Raw genomic sequence first — 18,092 nt, forward strand, 5'->3', positions numbered from 1 at the left:
CCCGATGGAGCAGTTTCACTCCAGCATTTTGTGTCCTGCTGAAGCGTGGCCTGCCGGGAGCTGTCATTTCTGCAACCTGAATCTTTGCTTAAGAGCAACAGCGTTGGGATGCACTGGATGCCACAGGCTGCGCTGCAGGTATCTTTGATCATTCTGGATCATTAGGCTCTTGTTAAAGTGTTGTTTCTATTCTGATGGATTGCAAAATGCTTTGTAGATGGTGTACTTGTTGGGGTAGAGAGTAGCAGTCAGTGTGTGTGGCTGGCAGAATAAAGTGTTGGCCAGGTGTAGTGAGGCCCATATTTGTGCCTGAGAAATGCCAGGGTTTCACCTCCCCCGGGATTCTGCAGAGGTAGATCTTCGCTGTTGAAGTCTCATCAAGGAGATATATTTATACCACGCGGTATGCTACTTGAAATGCAATGTATCTAACTTGGAAGGCTTTAAGGTTGTTTGAGCTTTCTGAAATTCAGCTTTGTAGTTTTAGATAAATCTGTGTGTTTCATATCTGGAGGACGATATGCCCAGCCATCCTCCGCCAAGTATATGCCTGCCCTGCCTTTTGTCAGTCGGTCCTTGCTCAAAGCAAACCGATCTGTAAAGTGTTCTCCTTGCCTTCTCTGTAAAGTCGGGTTTTTTAAAGAAAATCTTCCTTTCTTCCAACCTTTATTTGTGCAAATGCTGTGGTGATAACACTATCGGAGGAGTTTATGACTCAATAAATGGTCTCCACCAGGGAGTCGGTGGAGAAGCCGCAAGCTGCAGGCAGCTGCTGTTTGTTTAGTCATAAACGCAGAGGAGAGCAGCAGTGGATTAACTGTACCCAAGCATACCCTGACCTGTTATTTGCAAAGGTGAAAAGGATCCATATTTTGCTTCTAATTATAAAAGACTGAACCGGTTACTGTTTGGATTTTTAAGGTAGCAGTTCCTGTTCTGGCGGGTCTTGATTCTATACACAATGCTTCATACCCTCTCGAGTTCATCAGTGGGTAAAGTAAAAATACAGAGCTGCCTGAAAGGACATAAACCACCATCTTAATATATGAGGCATGTCCCAGAGCAAACTGCTGGCCTACTTAAAATGGAAATGGCTGCTGCCTGTACCTGGTATTTGCAAAACTGGTGGCATGAGTTCTTCAGTTGCTCAGAGTCTCAGCACTCAGCACTTCATGAAGCCCTGATGTTCCCCACAGCCTGGCATGTCATCAGCATGCATTAACCCACGTGAACAAGTACCTTTCTCTGCTGTCTACAGTCTACATAAAGCTCCAATGTGACATTTCCTGGGGTTTGTAATTTTTTGAGAAAACAAAAGCATAAATAACCTTAAAAGTTTTCTTCTCGCTTGGCTGTGCTTCAAGGCTCCCCTTCCAGAGATACTTAGTCCATATCCTGTATCATCTTCTCTTCTCAAGTTCTTGTATCTTGCCTGGTCTGGAAGGAGCACTTCCAACCCCAGTTCTCTTCTCAAAAACAATCTGTTGCCTAGCAGTTAAATGCACAGTCCATGTGCATTTATTTTTGGTTTTCTGGGTTTTGTTTCTTTGTTTTTTGACATTGTGACGGTGAGGCAGAATTGCCTTTGGGTCTAATTTCTCGCTTGATGGTTCTGATGATCTCAGATACACTCACAGGTAATGTTAATCTAAATCTGCATGTTTCGTAGATCGTTTTGAAGGCAACTTTGTTAAAAGCGGGAAAGAAGTCAGAATACTATTACAATTTCTGAAGGTTGAACTATTTGTTATTTTGTTACTGCTAAAATGTGGTCTGTGTTACAGTTGTTCTTGTTTTAAAACTTAGTTTGCCAGAACCTGTTTTATAAGCTGTCTAAATTTTTCTGTGATAAAAATATTAGAAGAGCTAGCCCGTCAGGAATGAGGGAGGTCATAGCTGACTTGGTGCTGTGATGTAGTCTGGGTGAGTCTGAAAAGGCTCATTTGAAGTTGGGCATCAAAATTTCAAGCAAAGTAGGGCCAGGCACTACCAGGAAAGGAATGTGTTTCTCTGTATTGTGCACGTGCACTCTCTTTCCCTCCCTCCTTCCCAAAGCTGTTTCTCTTTTGACTTAAGTTAATGGGATCTACATGGATCTACTGTATCTAACAGGTTTCTCTGATTCTGTGCTGTCTGTGGTGTGTTAGGCAGTTTTTTCTGGAGAACTGTATTCAGTCAGGTTTATCTAGTACGAGAAACAGTTGCTTGGGGGTGAGAGTGTGTTGTGATACATCATGCTGGTTTAATGCCAGATTTTTTCACAAAAGATTTGTAGCATTGTGTTGGCAAGTTGGAAATGGAAATTCTTACTCAGATTAATTCTGGGAGACTGATGACCAAGCAGTCTTGGACAGAAAGAAGTTGATTTCCAATTTTTAAACTATGTGTTTTGCTGCTGAAGTTAGATTGAAACAGATCCACAAAAATTGCTGTCGATAGCAACTGCTGGTTAGAAGCACAAGGTCAAATGCCTTCAGACTCCCAAGAAGTTCCAAAATAGCTCTGACTTCCATAACTTCCGTGCTAATGTTAGATCCATTCTCTGACAACTTGGCTATAACTTGGGAAATTATATCGGTGATGCCGAAGTCTCCATGACAAACTGGGGAAACCAAAGATTTGTTATGCTCCTTGTTGGTCATAGTCTGTGCAGGATGGTTGCCTGCTCCATGCACTTTGCAGTTTCCACACACCATCCATCAGCTATTTTTATTAGCAGGTCTTGGGGCTGAATACCTTGAGGACTAATAGGATTTAAAGCCTTCACCAATCAGCTGAAGGTGTCTGTGTAGATAACATGTACAGGGGTTATTTTGGTGGCATTGGTCCCAATCCAGTGGAGGAGTTGCTACCAAGCAAGCGAGACTGCTCTAACTAGCCCTTTGCCGTGCCAAAGAGAACTTGGGAAGTTAATGAATGATGAATGAGCCCTCCTATTAGTAGGAAGCCAATCCTGTGCTTGCCAGAGTGATGGCATGTTGGAAGAGGAGGCTTGCAGAAGTTGCCCTGATCCTGCTTGCTAGTGTTTGTTCTCTCCAAGAGCCTCTCTGTCCAAGACTATGAAGCATTTCTGTAACAAAAATCTAACCTTTGTGGAGAGGCTGCTTTCTGCATTGTGCCTGCATTAATTGTTTGTGGTTTTCACCCCCCTGTGCCACTGTCTGTCAGCCCAACAGGCCTCCTTGTCTGGAAATATTTCCCAATATACTTGTGATGCTTCCAAAGCAATTTAAAGCCATCAACCCTAGTTAGACCTTCTTAAGCCAGTTTAAGTTACCTTTCTGGACAGCAGTGTTTCAAATAAAGGAACAAGACATTGAAGACAGTGTGTTACAGTGGCCTGAATGTAGTACTAGAGTTAGCTCTGCTGCTGATACTTTCCTCTGTTGGCAAGAAACTTGTTTTTGTTTATAACATCTTTTTTGATTAGAGGCCTTTGTTAGGGGCCTTTAAGAGTTGGTGAAAGGCTCTTAAAGACCTCTGCATTCACAGAAGCTGTCCAGAAAGCCAACACTTGTTATAATTAAGAGTTTGTTACCTTGTCACGTGAGGGAAGCAGATAGTGAAGCCTTCAGTCAGGATGGTGCTGCAGTCTCTCGTGTATCTTTTTGTTTCTGAAGTTGGAGAAGCGCGCTTGCTCTGTGTTCACCCTGGGTGTGCAGCCAGAAATGCAGACGGAATTATTTTGACAGTGTGTTCGCTCTTTGTCCCTGCTGAGTGCCTGTTTGTCCTGTATAAATGGATTTCAGGATCAGCCAACCTCCAGCTTTGAATTAGTCTAATAAGGTATGGTAGGTAGGGTTTAAAGGTCATTTTACAAGCAGCTGGTTCCCTGCATATATTAGGTGGAATGATTTTAAAAATAATGCTGTTGGAAAGCTGTTGATTTAACTTTTCAAATATCTGTGTCTGTAAAATCTCAGGTCTTCTGCCTCTGTCCTTCAAGCTCTCTGCTTGCCCTCTGCCTGCTTATCTTTCTGTCATTTCCGATTACCTCTACCCATCTGCCTCTGCATTCTCTCCCACTCGGTCTATCAGTCCACGTTTGCTGCCCACAAGGACTGGGTTTATTTTTCTGAGCAGCTCATCTGTTGGGTTACTTCACTGAGCTGTGTAATGGAAAGCTAAGGGTTACTTAGTTCAGTCTATTAGTAAAGCATTATTACACTGTTCTTTTACTGGGGGACTGGGAGCTCTGAACAATTACCACTACATCTGCAGCATTTTTGTGTCTTTGCAGGTACCTGTTCCTTTCTCAGAATGAATTTAACATTGGTGAAAGAAGATAATGACATTTATTTATTTTTCTTAAACTCCTGAACAGTTTGAAGTGCGCACAGTGACCATTGCAGCTTCCTCTCTGTAGAATGTGTACTTAAATCCTGAACTGATACAAGTGTTTCACATGGAAATGGAGAATGTTTTTCTTCATTTACTTGTTCCCTGGATCCCTCTTTGAGTTTTCTGGGGAGGGTAATTCCAAGTGTTCTGGTGATTTGTGTGCTGTGGATGCTGTCTTAAAAACTGAAGGGAGCACCCCCTTATCCAGGTCATGCAAGCCTTTGGCAGGTGGTGGTGTCCTTCTGCCAGGTCTGGGATGGTACCTTCCCACTACAGTTACTTGCACCTGTACAGACTCCTGGATCTTCAAATCTCCTTTCTGGTTGTTTGAAGTTTCATTCACAACGTGTGTCCTCAGGAAGTGAGGTAACGGAACAAAAAGCAAGCTTAAAAAATTGTGAGCTGGTAGCAGCTGTGACATTTTTCCCTTTCATTCAGGCCAGTCTGCTCTAAAACTTTTATATCTGTCTTATTTTCTGGATGATAATTCCTACTCATGACTTGTGGTTGTAGTTTATTCTCTTCTTTAGTACTGTGTGGTGCCCCAGCCCAGCTACTTAAGCAATTAAGTTTCCCTCTAGGTCACCTTGCTTCTTTAGATGTTACATTAACAGCACCTTCTTTCTGTTCTTGGAGTTTTTCTATGTAGTGATCTCTTGACTGTCGTGGAAATAGGTAAGTGATGCTGGACTGAACTGATTTGTGGGTTCTGTGTGGCTGCCTGTTAAGGATCAGATAGTGCCCATCGTGCCCAGCTGCGCCATGGGTCCTTGCACTGCTGCTGGACTTTAAAGGACACTCTTCTGTAAGAGTTTCTTTGCCAGTAGGACTGTAAGCGTTTGGATCAAGGAGTGAAACTATAGTTGGCAAAGTGATTTATCTGCATGCTTCAGGATAAGAGAGAGGTTCGGAAGAAAAGTATAGGTAAACACATCTTTGTGGTATAAACTTCAGGAGGAACTGTGTAATTTAGAGGGGCATATTGGCACAAGATTAGGAAAAATGAGGAAGTTTCTAAATATCGAAGAACTGAGGTTTTTGTTTTCTGGGTGAGGCAGCAGGGCAAGTAATATACTCTTTCAATTACATACTTGATAACTTTATCAAAGAAGTTCTTTGTCAGAATAGGAGAATTTCTGGTTATAGATATGATGTGAAGACTTGTTGGTCTCTCCAAAGGAATTGGAAAGGAGACTGAATTACTGTTTGTTTGTCCCGTCTCAATGCCATCTTCATTCTGTGTTTGAGCACTTCTGATTCCTTTTCATGGGCAGAAAAGGAGAGAAAATGTGTACTGCTTTTGGGGCGCTGGCTGCAGCTAAACATAGTATGTCAGTAAATTATATGGGTACTTCTAATGACCCTCTGGGCACTCTGACACGTGACTACTGTGTCTTCTCATGGATTCAGGTGTACGCCAATTGCTGAGTTTGAACACAAGAGGTTCCCTCAGGCCGTATCAACAGGAACAGTTGAAAGCTTTTGTCTTTAGTAGTGCTGAAGGTGGCCTACTTAGGATTATCATCATTTAACAAGCTCCATAATATTTCTGGGCCTCTAGGATGTTGGCAGTACTGTTTAACTTCCTTTGGCACATCAAAGTTGTATTTTGTCTTTTAGTAGTGCCTAAGTGTGTTCAGGAGTATCCTGAGGCTCGGGAAATCTCAAGTCTTGTAGAAGTAGACAGCCATGGAAAAAATATATTGGATGCTGTGATTCAGGTAAGATTCTTCCCAGCTCTATGTACCTTAAGCTGACATGACGAAGGCACTGTGATCGGGCTGGAGTGCACTAGAGAAATATTTGTGGGGAGCTTGTACTGCAGCAGTAACCACCTTATTGTTCTGCAAAAGCCAGCCTTAAAGCATCTGTACAGACTCCGGATTGACCTCTCTTGAGCAGAAGGAGGTTCATTGCTGAGAGCAGACAGGGTGTAATGTTCTAATGTCCCCTCTTTCTAGCCTTTAGCAAATGTCTTGAGGCACATGGGGTGCCACTTTGTTCAAGAACAAGAAGCATTTTGGAAGCTATTAAATGTGAGTCTTTATTCTTGTGCTGATGGGGGGTATTATGTGCACACAAAGCTATGGCATGACTTTGAGACAACAGAATGTTCTCCATTTCCTTGTTTAGTGCAGTAACAAATATATGCTGTTTGGGAGATGAGCAAGAGAGGTCCCGGGCTGTGTGAGACCATTCCTAGTACCTTCTTGTTTTGCTGAGCCTTGACATTTGCTGCAATAGAGCACCATAAAATGCAGGAAAGTCTCTCCAATCATGTAGGTGTATTAGCAGGTTTCTTGCACTGATGGATTAGAGCCAGGCTGTGTTCAGTAAATGTGGATAAATAATAAAAGGTGAGATTGTGTGCAGTGATCCCAGGTCTCCTTTCTCCAGCTGCCACCTCCTGTCTGTTTGCCGGGAACCTTTGCACAGGCAAACGGCTTTGCTTGAGAGAACAGGCTATGCGCTATTTTCTGACATAGCCAAAGGTGGGTGACACAAAGCCAAAGGAGAGCTTCTCTCTCAGGGACTGAAATGTCAACAAAGACGTTGTACTTCTTTACAGGGCCCTGACTTGCTTTTGTATAAAAGCTGAACAGATGTTGGAAGGTCAGGAGCTTTGCCATATACAGAGAAGCCCCTGGAGAGCAGGGCAGAGCCTGCTCAGGTGTCACGGGTAACACTGTTCTGGGTTTAATGCGCCAGCGCTTCCCCTGAATTTATGGCTCCCCCCCTAGCCGTGTCTGGAGTTTTACCCTGATTAAGGAAACAGGACTCTTGTAACCATGTTGTGCGGCTGTGAGCCTGGTTTCTGTCCCACTCTGCTTACTCTGAACCTGCTGGTGAGTTGCAGTGGTGTTCCTCAGAAGGCACAAAGGCTCTGAAGTAATAAGTTCCTGTATGTCTTGTGAAAGCAGGCAATTAGGTGGAGGAAAGGGACCCCAGCGGTGCTTGTGCAGGAGGGAATGGTATTGACTCGCCCTTTATTAGACATCAGTTTGGTCACAGAGGAACTCAACTTCAAGGCATGAATCTGGAGGAATCCAAGTGGTGTCGGTTCTGTTGCTCATGAAATGGCCTCTGGTTGCCTAAATGTTTGAGGGGGGGCTGACTTGTGCTTACCACTGTAATCAGCTTCATGGAGAGACTCAACAAGGGCAGCACTGCAGCAACTGAGAAGAGAGAGCAGCCTTGTTTTTAGCGATTGTCCTTTGGAGTCTGCCTTCTCTGCCCAAGCATTGATTTCCTTCTTTGCTTTTGAGAAATGGAAGCACGCCCTTTGTTGCAAGAGGGGGATATGGATAGGGCTCAGCTTTCAGAATTTAATACCCTGATCCTTTAATGTATGTTCTCTTATTTTAGGGCGAGGTAAAAAATGTTAGGTGTGAGCAACCTGTAAGAAGAAAAGAGCTCATGGATCTAAGGTAGCTTGTGGTCTTGCTTTGTGCACCTCTTGTGTTGTTCAGTCAAATGTTTCATGCTTGGGAAATTCATGCCTGGGGACCAGAGAAGCTGCTAATCCTTGCTGGCCTCAGCACCTTCTCCTGCTGATCAGCAGGCAGGCAGTTCCCTGGCAGCTTGTTCTTGCTGCTGTGTGTTGTGGCTATTATGTCTAGCAGTCCTTGTTCAGACCTTGGTCACAGGGTCAATGACTTTTGTCAACTTTTTTCCATCCCCACTGGTCACCCTTGTCCATTTATCATTAAGCCCACTCTGGCACGATTGACAGGAGCTTATTCCAAAGCTTAATGTGGGTGGGGATTAGTAGTAGTGGAGTGTGGCCATTGAGGAATTGGTCGTGTCAGCACGTCTGCATGTAGGCTTTGGACATTATAGCAGGGGATCATATTTACAAAGTTTTCACGGGCCCTGCGAGTACAGTGGTAGGCTTTGAAGCATGGTTTCCTCTGTGCTCTGCTTTCCCACAAAATCTTCAGGCACGATCCATCAAGGAGTGTGAAATGTATTCAGAATCCCACTGCTGCCTTTTTCTCACAGTCAGCAGGGTTGTGCTTTCTTCTCCGGTGTGGAGTTGTTTGCTGTTGAGAATAGCAGTCTCTTTTCTTGTGATTCCTTACCTCTCTTTGGGACATGATGCCATCAAGAAAACCAGCTGTTCCAATCTGAGAGTTTGCCTCTGCCTTCGTGCTCTCTTGTTGATTGTGTTGAATCAATGAAGTGTTGCAATACTATAGAGAAAAGGGGCGTGCGAAGAAACGAAGAGTGAGATCACACAGCAGGAATATATAGGAGAGAATTCATATGCTGTCACATAGTTCATAGTGGCTGTGTCTGGAACCAGATCTCCTATAACGACAGAAATCCCTCATGGAAACACGAATCTCAGATCCAAATTCTTGCTTCAGTAAGTTGTGGGATCCGAGAGTTCCCACACGGAGAAGAGAGCTAGCTAATCTGAGCATCTGGGGAGACCTAACAGCAAGTCCTGGCTGTTCCTGCTGGGAAGATGGTGGCTTTGATAGGTGTTATGGAAGAAATTCTTTAAAGGAGGGAAGTAAGAGAGAGATTCCCTGGATGCCAGCTGTAGCAGAAGAATAGGGTTAAAAATATTCTTCTAGTAAATCCTGCAAATTGCAGTTCTGACCCTCTTAATAGCTTGAACCACTATCTCGAACCTTTGTCGATACGGACTTTTTGCCTGTGACGCTCAGATTCAGTGGCACCTCTGTTCAGCCAAGAAAACTGCCAGATTGCGCTTTGACTTTGGTTCCAGCTGTTCAGTGCAAAAAGCTTTCACTGCTGCTATGAAAAGCTTTTCTTAAGGGACAACATAAAGCAGTAGGAGTGTTGCAGTGCTTGAAGGTTGGAAGTAGGCATCTTCCCTTGAGAACAGTCTTCCAAAGCACAGCAGTCTGGTACACTGTCATGTGGATGAAAGGTTATAAGGATTGTGCGTTAACCTGTAGCTGTCTGCAATTAATCTGCCTGGCAGGTTTGGAGCTGATAGATGTTTGGACCCATGAGCCAGGTATGGAAGGGAATTTCTTCAGTGGCTCTGAAATGCTCCACAAGCCTCTAGGCTGTAACTGTGCATCTGGATCCTGCCTGCTCTTCCTTGTGATCCTTGGTTCTTGCTCCATCTCTGTTCTTGCTTTGCTTTCTCTGTTAGTACTTTCCTTGGCTTCACCAGTTTTGATTTGTACTTGACAGTGGTACCTGGTCCATCCTGACAGCAGGATGGTAAGTTCACACCATACTACATGTTTCCCCTCAGGCAAGCTTGCATTCTTCCTGATAACTGCCTCGGAATCAACAGTTGGAAATGTTTCTTGATCTTGGCACAAATTTCTCAAGTGCCACTGAAGTTTTGACAAGCTTCTGGAATTGCATGTTGTAGAGCTGTAAGAACCTGCCCTCTTGATTTCTGACTTGGCATTTCTTATTTGGAAGCTTACTACTAGGGAAGTGTTCGGTTATCTCTCTCTCTCTTTTTTTTTTTTTCTTTTTTCTTAGTTCTTTTTTCTTTAAATAGACCAACAATATCGTAAAGTTAAAACTGTTCCCCTGAGGTTAACTATCTGGAATCCTTCTCCGAAGCTTAAAAACACTAGAAATTTGCCAACCCTATTGGGCAGGATCTAGAAACATGAAGATTGAGGAATCCCTATTTTGACCTGCAGGCACCAGAACGAAGTGCTGTACAGCACTACAAAGTTATTTTCTCCATTGTATTTTTGGTTTGATTTATTTTTTGTGGTGTGCTGAATTCAAGCCCGTTATGAATGCCATGCTAGCACTGAGGTGGGTCTCCGTAAGGTCGGGATAGTGCACAGCAAACATTTGAGCTGTAGGGTAAATTGTTCTAGGGTTCTTCTGTGACATTCTGTGATTGAAACTCAGGCTGCAGGTATTTCACCTATGTTACAAACTACGTGTAGATCAGTGATATTGCTGTGAGTGAGTGATACCCTCCTCACCTAGCATGGGCAGTTCTGGCCACCTATAAGATTTTTCTTGTAGTATGCACAAGCAAGCTAGATGCATGCTATTGCCTGGTTTTGCTGCCTCCTCCTCCTCCTTCTCTCTCTTTAATTATATCTTTCTAGAGTCTGGGCTCAGATTTTTCCTTTCCCCTCTGTCTTCATTTTTTTCACCTGCTTTCTTCCAGTGTCTTTGTACTATCTCGCGCTCTCCCTCCTCTCCTCTCTTCTGTCCTCTTCGTTTGCATCCCTTTCATTTTAAAATCTGTATTGGAGCTGACACGAGGCTGCCTATTCCCTGCGGCTGAACTGGCGGCTTGGAAAGAGGAGGCTGCAGTTCCCTCAGGGGGCAAGACAGAGTTCAGTGTCTGTCTTATTTTTAAATATGCATCTGAACGTGGCTGATCAGAGGAGCAAAAGAAGTCTTTGGGTTCTGAGTACTAGAAGCTCATAAGGATGTAGGGTAATCCTCTGCATCCCCCTGTGCTCCTCACTGAGCATGAAAGCAGCCTGGCACAGGGGAGTTTGACTTCAGGAAACGTGGGTAAGATTCAGAGACTCCATGGAAGGAGAGTAGAAGGGTGTGGGTGCTTGTGTAAGCCTCACACCTTCTTTTTCTGCTGCAGCTTCTTTCTCATCCTGTCAGATTGATGCACTTTTTTTTTTAACTCTGAAGGATCCCAAAGTACGTTACCTCGCTACACCTCAACCTTGCAAGATACTGTTTGCCTTGGGCAAGTAAAAGACTGATGATGGATCATCACACTGGCAACGGTGAGGGGAAAAGCTGGGATATCCCGGTTTCGCATTATTATCGCAACCAGTGCCATGACAAGGTATCAGAGATGGATTTACGGGTTTCCCAGTATGAGTAGCAGCTCAGCTAAGGCAGGTTAGTTACCCAGCTGATGAATTTCCTAAATGGTTTTGCTGTGCAACTCTAGCTGCTGGCACCTGTTCAGGCAGCACGGTGACGTAGTCACCTAAAGGGCAAAAGAAAGGCAGGTGCTTACCGGTCCAACCGCTCCTGCCAGCAGTTTAGGATCGGAAGTAAAGGAGAGCATATTGAATTAAAGCTGTAGTCATAATTTTAGTTTAGACAAAATGTATGTAGTTTGGCAGAATACCAGGGTCCTGGCTCTTGTAAAAATGTGTCATGGGATCCCTCAGGACTGTGGGAAGGCCAGGACCTCTATTGGAAACCTTCTGTCAGCTGTGTTACTTTCTTTAACAGGTTACTTTGGTTTGGCGTGGACACAGGGTAAGAACTACTCCTTTCTGCAATATGTGGGATGTTTTTGGTCGTTGAAGTGGTCAAATCCAGTCTGTGCAGCTGGGAGTGTTCGAGTGATTGCAGCAAGAAGTGTGGGAGAAAGTGCAGACTCATCCTTTTCGTTTTTTCTTTTAGTATCATTGATTAGTGAGCAGCCTAACCCATCAGAGGAGATCTCTGACAGCATCAGGACGCAATACCAGATGATTGTTAACTGGAGAACTACAATGACTGTGTTTAGGGTTAGGGTGAAGTAGGCTGCACCCTGGAAAGAGATGAAACACAGACATTGAGGAGGCTACATCTTAGTTCTTCAGAAACGCTCTAATAATCCTGGAATAACAAATTCTTTTGATTGGAGAAAAAGTCCTCTTGTAGGAGTACCTCGGTGTTTATGCTAACTTCTTTCTTAGACTTAAAGAAAGAAGTAGTAGCTAAGACTTTCCAGTTGGAGACTGGTGAAGTGATATGTGTGAATGATAGAAGAATTGACTGCTGCGGTGGATGGATTTGGCCTTCTGTTCTGATTCAGCCTTTTTTTGCCAAAGGATCTGTGTTTTTGGACTCCGGTGAGGTGTGTTCGGTGGCTGTCCTTGTAACAGTTTGCTCAGTATTTATGTGGAAGAGCTTGTGCATTTGAAGTGGGTGAGGAACGGAAACAAGAGCTGGCACTGTGCAGCTGATTTCTTCTCTGCAGTGCTGCATATTCAGTTGTCAATTTTTTTTCTCTACTTTCTGAAAAATTTTGGTTTCTTGTTTTAAAATAGCTAGTAGAGAGGGAGGATTCGTTGCCTACAAGGAGGATAGCTTCTGCCAGGTGGCAGATAGACCTTTCCCGGCTGTGTTCTTTCAGCTCCTCCCTACCCTGAAGATGGCTCCGCTAGCGCTATGGGTCCCCAAATGTGTCTGTCCATGTACCACATCCTGATGAGCAGCACTGTGTACACCGTGACTTATGCACTGCAATCCAGACTGGCATTAGTCTTCCTCTTAGACCTTTCCTGAATAGTCGAGCTGCTCGTTACAGACTGTCAGGTTTTTTTCTGAGAAAATTACCTACCACCACATTCTTACCAGAGCAAGGTGGTATGCTGGGGGGAGCCCTGGGTAGCAAGGCAGTAAAATCTCTTGAACTGGCTTCTCTGATTGCACCACTCGCTTCGGTCATTGAAGCTGTGCCAGTGCTGGGAGAATTCCTTGGGAAAGCAAACAAACTGCTACAACAATCCCGACGTGATCCTCTGTGACCTTGCTTTTGCTGTGGTGGGTAACAGTTTCCAAAAAAGCAGTAGAAAGGATATGCCCAAAGTCGCTTTCATGTGTAACTTAGAGTATTCAGCGTTTGACCCTGGGTCTCTAGAGGTAAAAGGCTGCTGTGTTAACCCCACCACTTCATCTCTTGCCAAGTCTGAAAATCCAGGTTCTTAAGAAGAGCTGTTACTTGTATGACCTTCATGCGTGGAACAGTTTCTCTTTTAAAATGTTTTTTCCCCTTTATCAGTTATTCATTGAAGAGTCTCTTTGCATCTGTAGAATTTTGAAGGGTAGCTATTATTTTACCATTTTAATTTTCCCAGCTGTTCAAATAATTGTTTTAACCTCTCAGTGCCTGGAAATGCTTTTCACATCCTGGTTGCTCTGCATTGTATTTCTTCAGTTTCACGTTTTAAATTACCAACAAATATTTTTTCGCCCATTCCAGATGGTTATTCTGTGACTTTGTTCCCTATAGCTTTAAGGCTACATTGCTCTGAATAACACTGACGGCAAGGAACTCATGAACTTTCCCTTTGTGATACTGGGCTCTCACGTCCTGGTTTTTGGGTTTGTTGTTGTTGTTCTCCCCTCAGCCCCCAGTATGAGCTCAGTAGTTGCAGATCCCATTAAGACCAGAACAAGCTGTGGTTATTCTGAAAGATCTTGCCACTGGCCTCTCTGGACTTATATTTCACTATATATAGAGAAGGGCTCTGACAGAGACAATGAAGCCAGCACAGGATACATTGTCTTCACACAGTTTTACAGGTATTAAAGTCAAAGCATTACATAGGATAGCGGTTTCTCTAGCCCTGAGACAAGGCTGTGACAGCTGAGGACAAGACAAAACTTCATGCTGGTCTGGCAGAGGAGGTTGCTAATTGAGCTGTGTGAGGTACTCAATAACAGCGTGGTGTTCCCAGCCTAGGGTGATGCTCGAAGGAGGGCGGCTGCATCTTTTGTGACCCATCTGGGGCAAAACACTTGCATATAGGAGTACCTCCAGAGCAACAGTGTCTCATAGTATCAGTTTTCTTTTTGATATATATTTTTTTTTTTTCTTTTCAATGAGCATTGCTTTTCCTGAGTGTGTCTTTAACGGTCTTGCCATAGGGACAGAGGTGGAATTTGAATATAAGTAATTGTATTATGATAGTTTGGACATATTGCTGTAGTTTCTCTTGCGTGCTCTTCTCACGTGCTCCTAAAGTTGCCAAGGGTGATTTATAATTCATTAAACTAAGCGTAAAACACCTGACTGCAAAACCTATCAATGTGATCCCATCTCTTCCTAGCCCTTTAATTAGGGAAGCCCTGCTGAAAAATGTACCCATCAGCTACTGAGAAATGGTGCATTCCTGGACCCTCAGTATAGATCTTGAGTTATCCAGGTGCCAAAATGCTGTCAGAACTGACAGATCTTAGAAAATACACCCACAGGCAGAACATTATCCATTATAGTAGCACTGAGCAGTGGGCAGTAAGGAAAAATCAGCAGAGACTGTGTCTTTATCAACTTTAATTGGCTTTTCCCGTTGATAAAAATCAGTGTAGCCGGCAAGGAGGAGAACCTATCTAGCAGTTTGATCTTTCCATCCCAGAACTGAAGGGTGCAGTCCATCTCCACTGATGTGTGATGTGGACTTGTCTCAGCACAGTTCCTAGCAGTGCAGTGGAGTCTACAACCCACAGGGAAGGCTGCCAGTCTGTCCGTGGTGAGTGACCGTGTTTAAACAAGTGTGAAGAATGAATTACTGTGGATAAGGTGGATTTTATCTAAGCTCAAAATTTACTTCAGAGAGAACCAAACTTAGTTAAACTTTTCTTCGGGTCCTGGCTTGTAAGCGCTCCTGGATTACAACTGCCTGAGCTGTGAAATCAAGGATCTGGGTGATGGATATGCTGATGTGAAGGGGGACAGCGGACAAAGGAAGCAGCGACTTTGCAGGAGCTACAGGAAATGGCACTTGTTGAGGTTTGGGGAGGAGAACAAGCTGCGTCTGGGTCATTTGGCACTGCAGGTTTATATGTAGCTTTGCATCCAAGACAAAGGAGACAGCAACTGTGTAGATTTCTCCTGGGAAGGCTATTTCGGTGCCTTGTTGCATCATTTTGCATTACTGAACTATGTAAAATGTTTCAGTTTTTCCTTTGTGCTGCTTAGGTTTGTTGCTATTAGATTTATGACAGTTATTTTAGAATAAATAATATAGTAAAGCTGATTGCAAACCTATTACTATACTAGGTTTTTTTCTGTTTGATTAATGAGAAAAACTAATTTCTTCCTTTCTGATCAATTTGGCAATATGTAGTGCTTCTCTTTCTGTATTCTGCAGGGTTTCTGAGCATGGTTTTATTTTAAGTTTCTATTCTGTGAAGTTGAACTTCTCTGTCTTATTTCCCTAAATAACAGAAAACAGAAGTATGTCCACTCAGGAGAGACAGGTTAGTAAGTGAATTTTACCGCAAAGGTTTCCTTTCCACAGGCCCCGATGGTCTTAAAAACCAGCCTGTAAGACCATCAAAGGGCTGCAATCATATAAATACCAGTTTAACCCTTGTATTTGAAACTTTTAAAAAGAAAATTTAGAAATATTTGTTCAGACAAATGAAAGAACAGTCCTGTGTCCAAAGCTTGCTGCATAGGGAACTGTACGGCCATTGGCGTGGATCACTGTGATCTTTAAAAGTGTGTCTGCCATGCCATGGCCGCACAAGTTGGTTTTCTGGAGATGCTTATCGCCGGATCAATTGGGGCGCAGCAGCGGAGCAGGCTGCATGCAGGGTGCATACCTGGAGGCTCTGGCAGCAGAGCTGCGGTACATCTCCGTGCTCTCCTGGCTGCAGTGCAGCCGTCCCATCAGACACCCCCCTGCGGAGGTTGATGCAGTGTGCCTGGCGCAGCAGGTTCCCTGTCAGGGTAAACTCTAGAGCCTGCCACTGTAGAAACTGTAAGGGTATGGTGAAACTTATGGGGAGAAAAAAAGTGGTGATTGTGTGGGTTTTAATTTTTTCTTTCTGCTTATCATATGGCTAGGAGAAACATAATAACTTGTTGTGTTCAGAAGGTTTCTTTAGAAACTTGAAGCAAGTGGGAGGGAGGGATAACAAAGTCCATTCTGTTCCTCTAATTCAATCTGCCCATTTACAAGCCCAACCTGTCAAGTACATTGTCACTGTTCTTTGCAGCGAGAGGAAGACTGAGGCTTTAAAAGACTTTTGGAGAATGTATACAAATCCATGTGAATAGCCTAAAACATCATAATTCACGTGGTTTCCATGGATGCTGGCCATACTGCAGTCAGGGCAATTCTGTTGCGTTGATCCAAATGCCACAGCAGTTTTTATCAGGATGCAATATTCTTGACTGCTGGCCCTGAACTCTGGTATGGTGTTGCTGTCCACTGTTCAATAGCTGCCTTGTGCCTTTGTGAAAGAACGCATTGCAGCCTGTGTGGCCTAGAGAGATGGTAAAGCACTGTAAAATTTATTATGTGTTACAAAATAGTAATTCCAGATGAAATAAAACTGTGGAAAGAGATCAGAATTTTGACATCTTGTTTTGAGACAGCAAAATGCTTCTTTGGTGGTCTGGAGTTATTAAAGGTGTCGCTATCCTAGATGATCAGTTTGCCAAGTACGCAGTGTAAATGCGGATGGACAGTGTGTAGGTCTGTCTCTGTGTCAGTCATTCCCTAAACGCTTGGTGGTACCTGAGTGACCAGCTCCTCAGCTGTCTCATGCTTAAAAGCAAGGCTGCATGATTCTTCTATTTTTCTAAACCGTTTGCTCTCTTTAGTTTATGGCTGTGAGCCGTTATGTGCATAGCGTTGCAGGATCCTTGTCGTGTAAGGGCCTTGATAAATATGTATTGTACTGTCGAGTGTTTGTAGCTACTGTGCAGGTAGCGGTGGCGAAGCAAGCGGCATACACTTCAGAGTCTTTGTGTCTCTGGGGTCAACAAAAACAAGATAGCACAGGGGACTGTGGGAAGAAGAGCCAGGATAGCTGCCTTCAGCATCACCTGCTAATAAAACTAGCTATTTATAGATCAGCTGAGGCTTTGTCAACTAGGTTGTTAAATTAATATTTACATACCAGCTTCATTGTCTTTCACTGAAAATCTCATCTGTGTTGGTGCTTGGACAGAAGTGTGGCTTCCTGTGCTGCAGCTACGCGAGTGCGTTTGATCGGAGTCCATGGCTTGCAGTGGGTGTGAAACCATTCCTGTTAGATTTCTTCTCTTGTAAATTCTCTTCTCCCCATAGCAGCATTTTTCTATCTTTCTGTGCCTCTCATTTCTTGCAGGAAAGCTCACCTTTGTTCCCAAATGTCCGCAACTCATGATGAGGCTGATCTCACTAGAGAGAAAGATGAGCAGCATTTCTGCATAGCAATTCCTAGTTAATCTCTGCCTCTCAGAGAGAGGCTTGAATTGTTGATGGCTTGTGGGTAATTTAATAACTAGCAAACAAATAGGATGTGTAGATTGTAGTAACTTAGCCCAGATGCAAAATCCCCCATCCTTATTTGCATCCGTTTGAATGAATTTTGTTATAAAGGTTTGCTTTTTTTATGTTTTAGCACCAGTGAAACAGCAGCGAGAAGAGTCGCTGCTCAGTGAAGCTGTGTTGATCACAGCAGGCTCCACACCTGGGTGAGCAGTTTCAATCCCCTGTGCGTGCGTGTGTGTGTGTGTGTCTGTGTGCCTTTCGAAAGGGAAGAGTAATCTACTTGCTAGACGCGTGTGTCTCTCGTAGTCCTTGGATGACCTTGAACGTCATTTAACTCGTGTTTATTTGCCGGTCTCTACCTGGGCAGATATTACTTCTGTGGTTTGGAGTGTTGGGGTTGAATGGATGTCTTGGAAACGTTGTGGATGAAAAGTGTTCCTGAAATGTAAGGTATTCATAGTATCTCTTCAGACAGTTGATTGGAGTTCGGATTCACCTGCCTGTCTTTCTGTTTCTTGCTTCAAAGCCATTTGGACACTTGGGTTGCGCGGGAAGTCGGAAGGCAGTAATAGCAGGGCTGCGATGCAGACAGGTGTCACAGCCTTCCCTCCGCTTCCACTTCTTAGCACTTGCACGGCTGTTGATAAGGTGCTGTTATGCTGGTATTGTGTTATTCTTAATCTGTCTTTGGCCTGCAAAAGGTCTAACAGCATCTGTTTCTCTGACACCTCTGCAGGCTCGCTGGGCATCTCATTACTCTTTTTTTGGGAAGAGAACATTGCAATGCAGTTACTCTGTCCGCAGAGAGCAGAGCTCATCTTC

At 43.8% G+C, this 18,092-nt stretch overlaps 1 protein-coding gene and 1 long non-coding RNA gene across 10 annotated transcripts in view; one reads left to right on the forward strand and one right to left on the reverse strand.

The window, feature by feature from the left end:
- The window catches only part of LOC114015913 (uncharacterized), a 40,641-nt gene extending 36,860 nt beyond the window's left edge, over window positions 1–3,781 (reverse strand). The window contains exon 1 of the long non-coding RNA XR_003560097.2: window positions 3,539–3,781. This is a non-coding gene — a long non-coding RNA (uncharacterized LOC114015913). The remainder of the gene's footprint in view (window positions 1–3,538) is intronic.
- The window catches only part of CHCHD6 (coiled-coil-helix-coiled-coil-helix domain containing 6), a 115,962-nt gene that overhangs the window by 82,764 nt on the left and 15,106 nt on the right, over window positions 1–18,092 (forward strand). The window contains exons 9-10 of one of the 9 annotated variants that reach the window (XR_008731660.1): window positions 10,963–11,060; window positions 11,521–11,547. The exons of 6 other annotated variants lie outside the window; for them this stretch is intronic. Coding sequence is in view for 1 of the 3 variants with exons in the window: in XM_027805685.2 (XP_027661486.1) it covers window positions 10,963–11,028 (66 nt within the window). In the remaining 2 variants the exon portion in view is untranslated. Of the gene's footprint in view, window positions 1–10,962; window positions 11,061–11,520; window positions 11,548–17,400; window positions 17,474–18,092 lie in introns of all 9 variants that reach the window. 2 more of the 9 variants (XR_003560096.2, XM_027805685.2) reach the window with 2 other exon arrangements.

Source organism: Falco cherrug, chromosome 4 (genome assembly GCF_023634085.1).
Source record: "Falco cherrug isolate bFalChe1 chromosome 4, bFalChe1.pri, whole genome shotgun sequence".
In the NCBI taxonomy this organism is placed as follows: Eukaryota; Metazoa; Chordata; class Aves; order Falconiformes; family Falconidae; genus Falco; species Falco cherrug.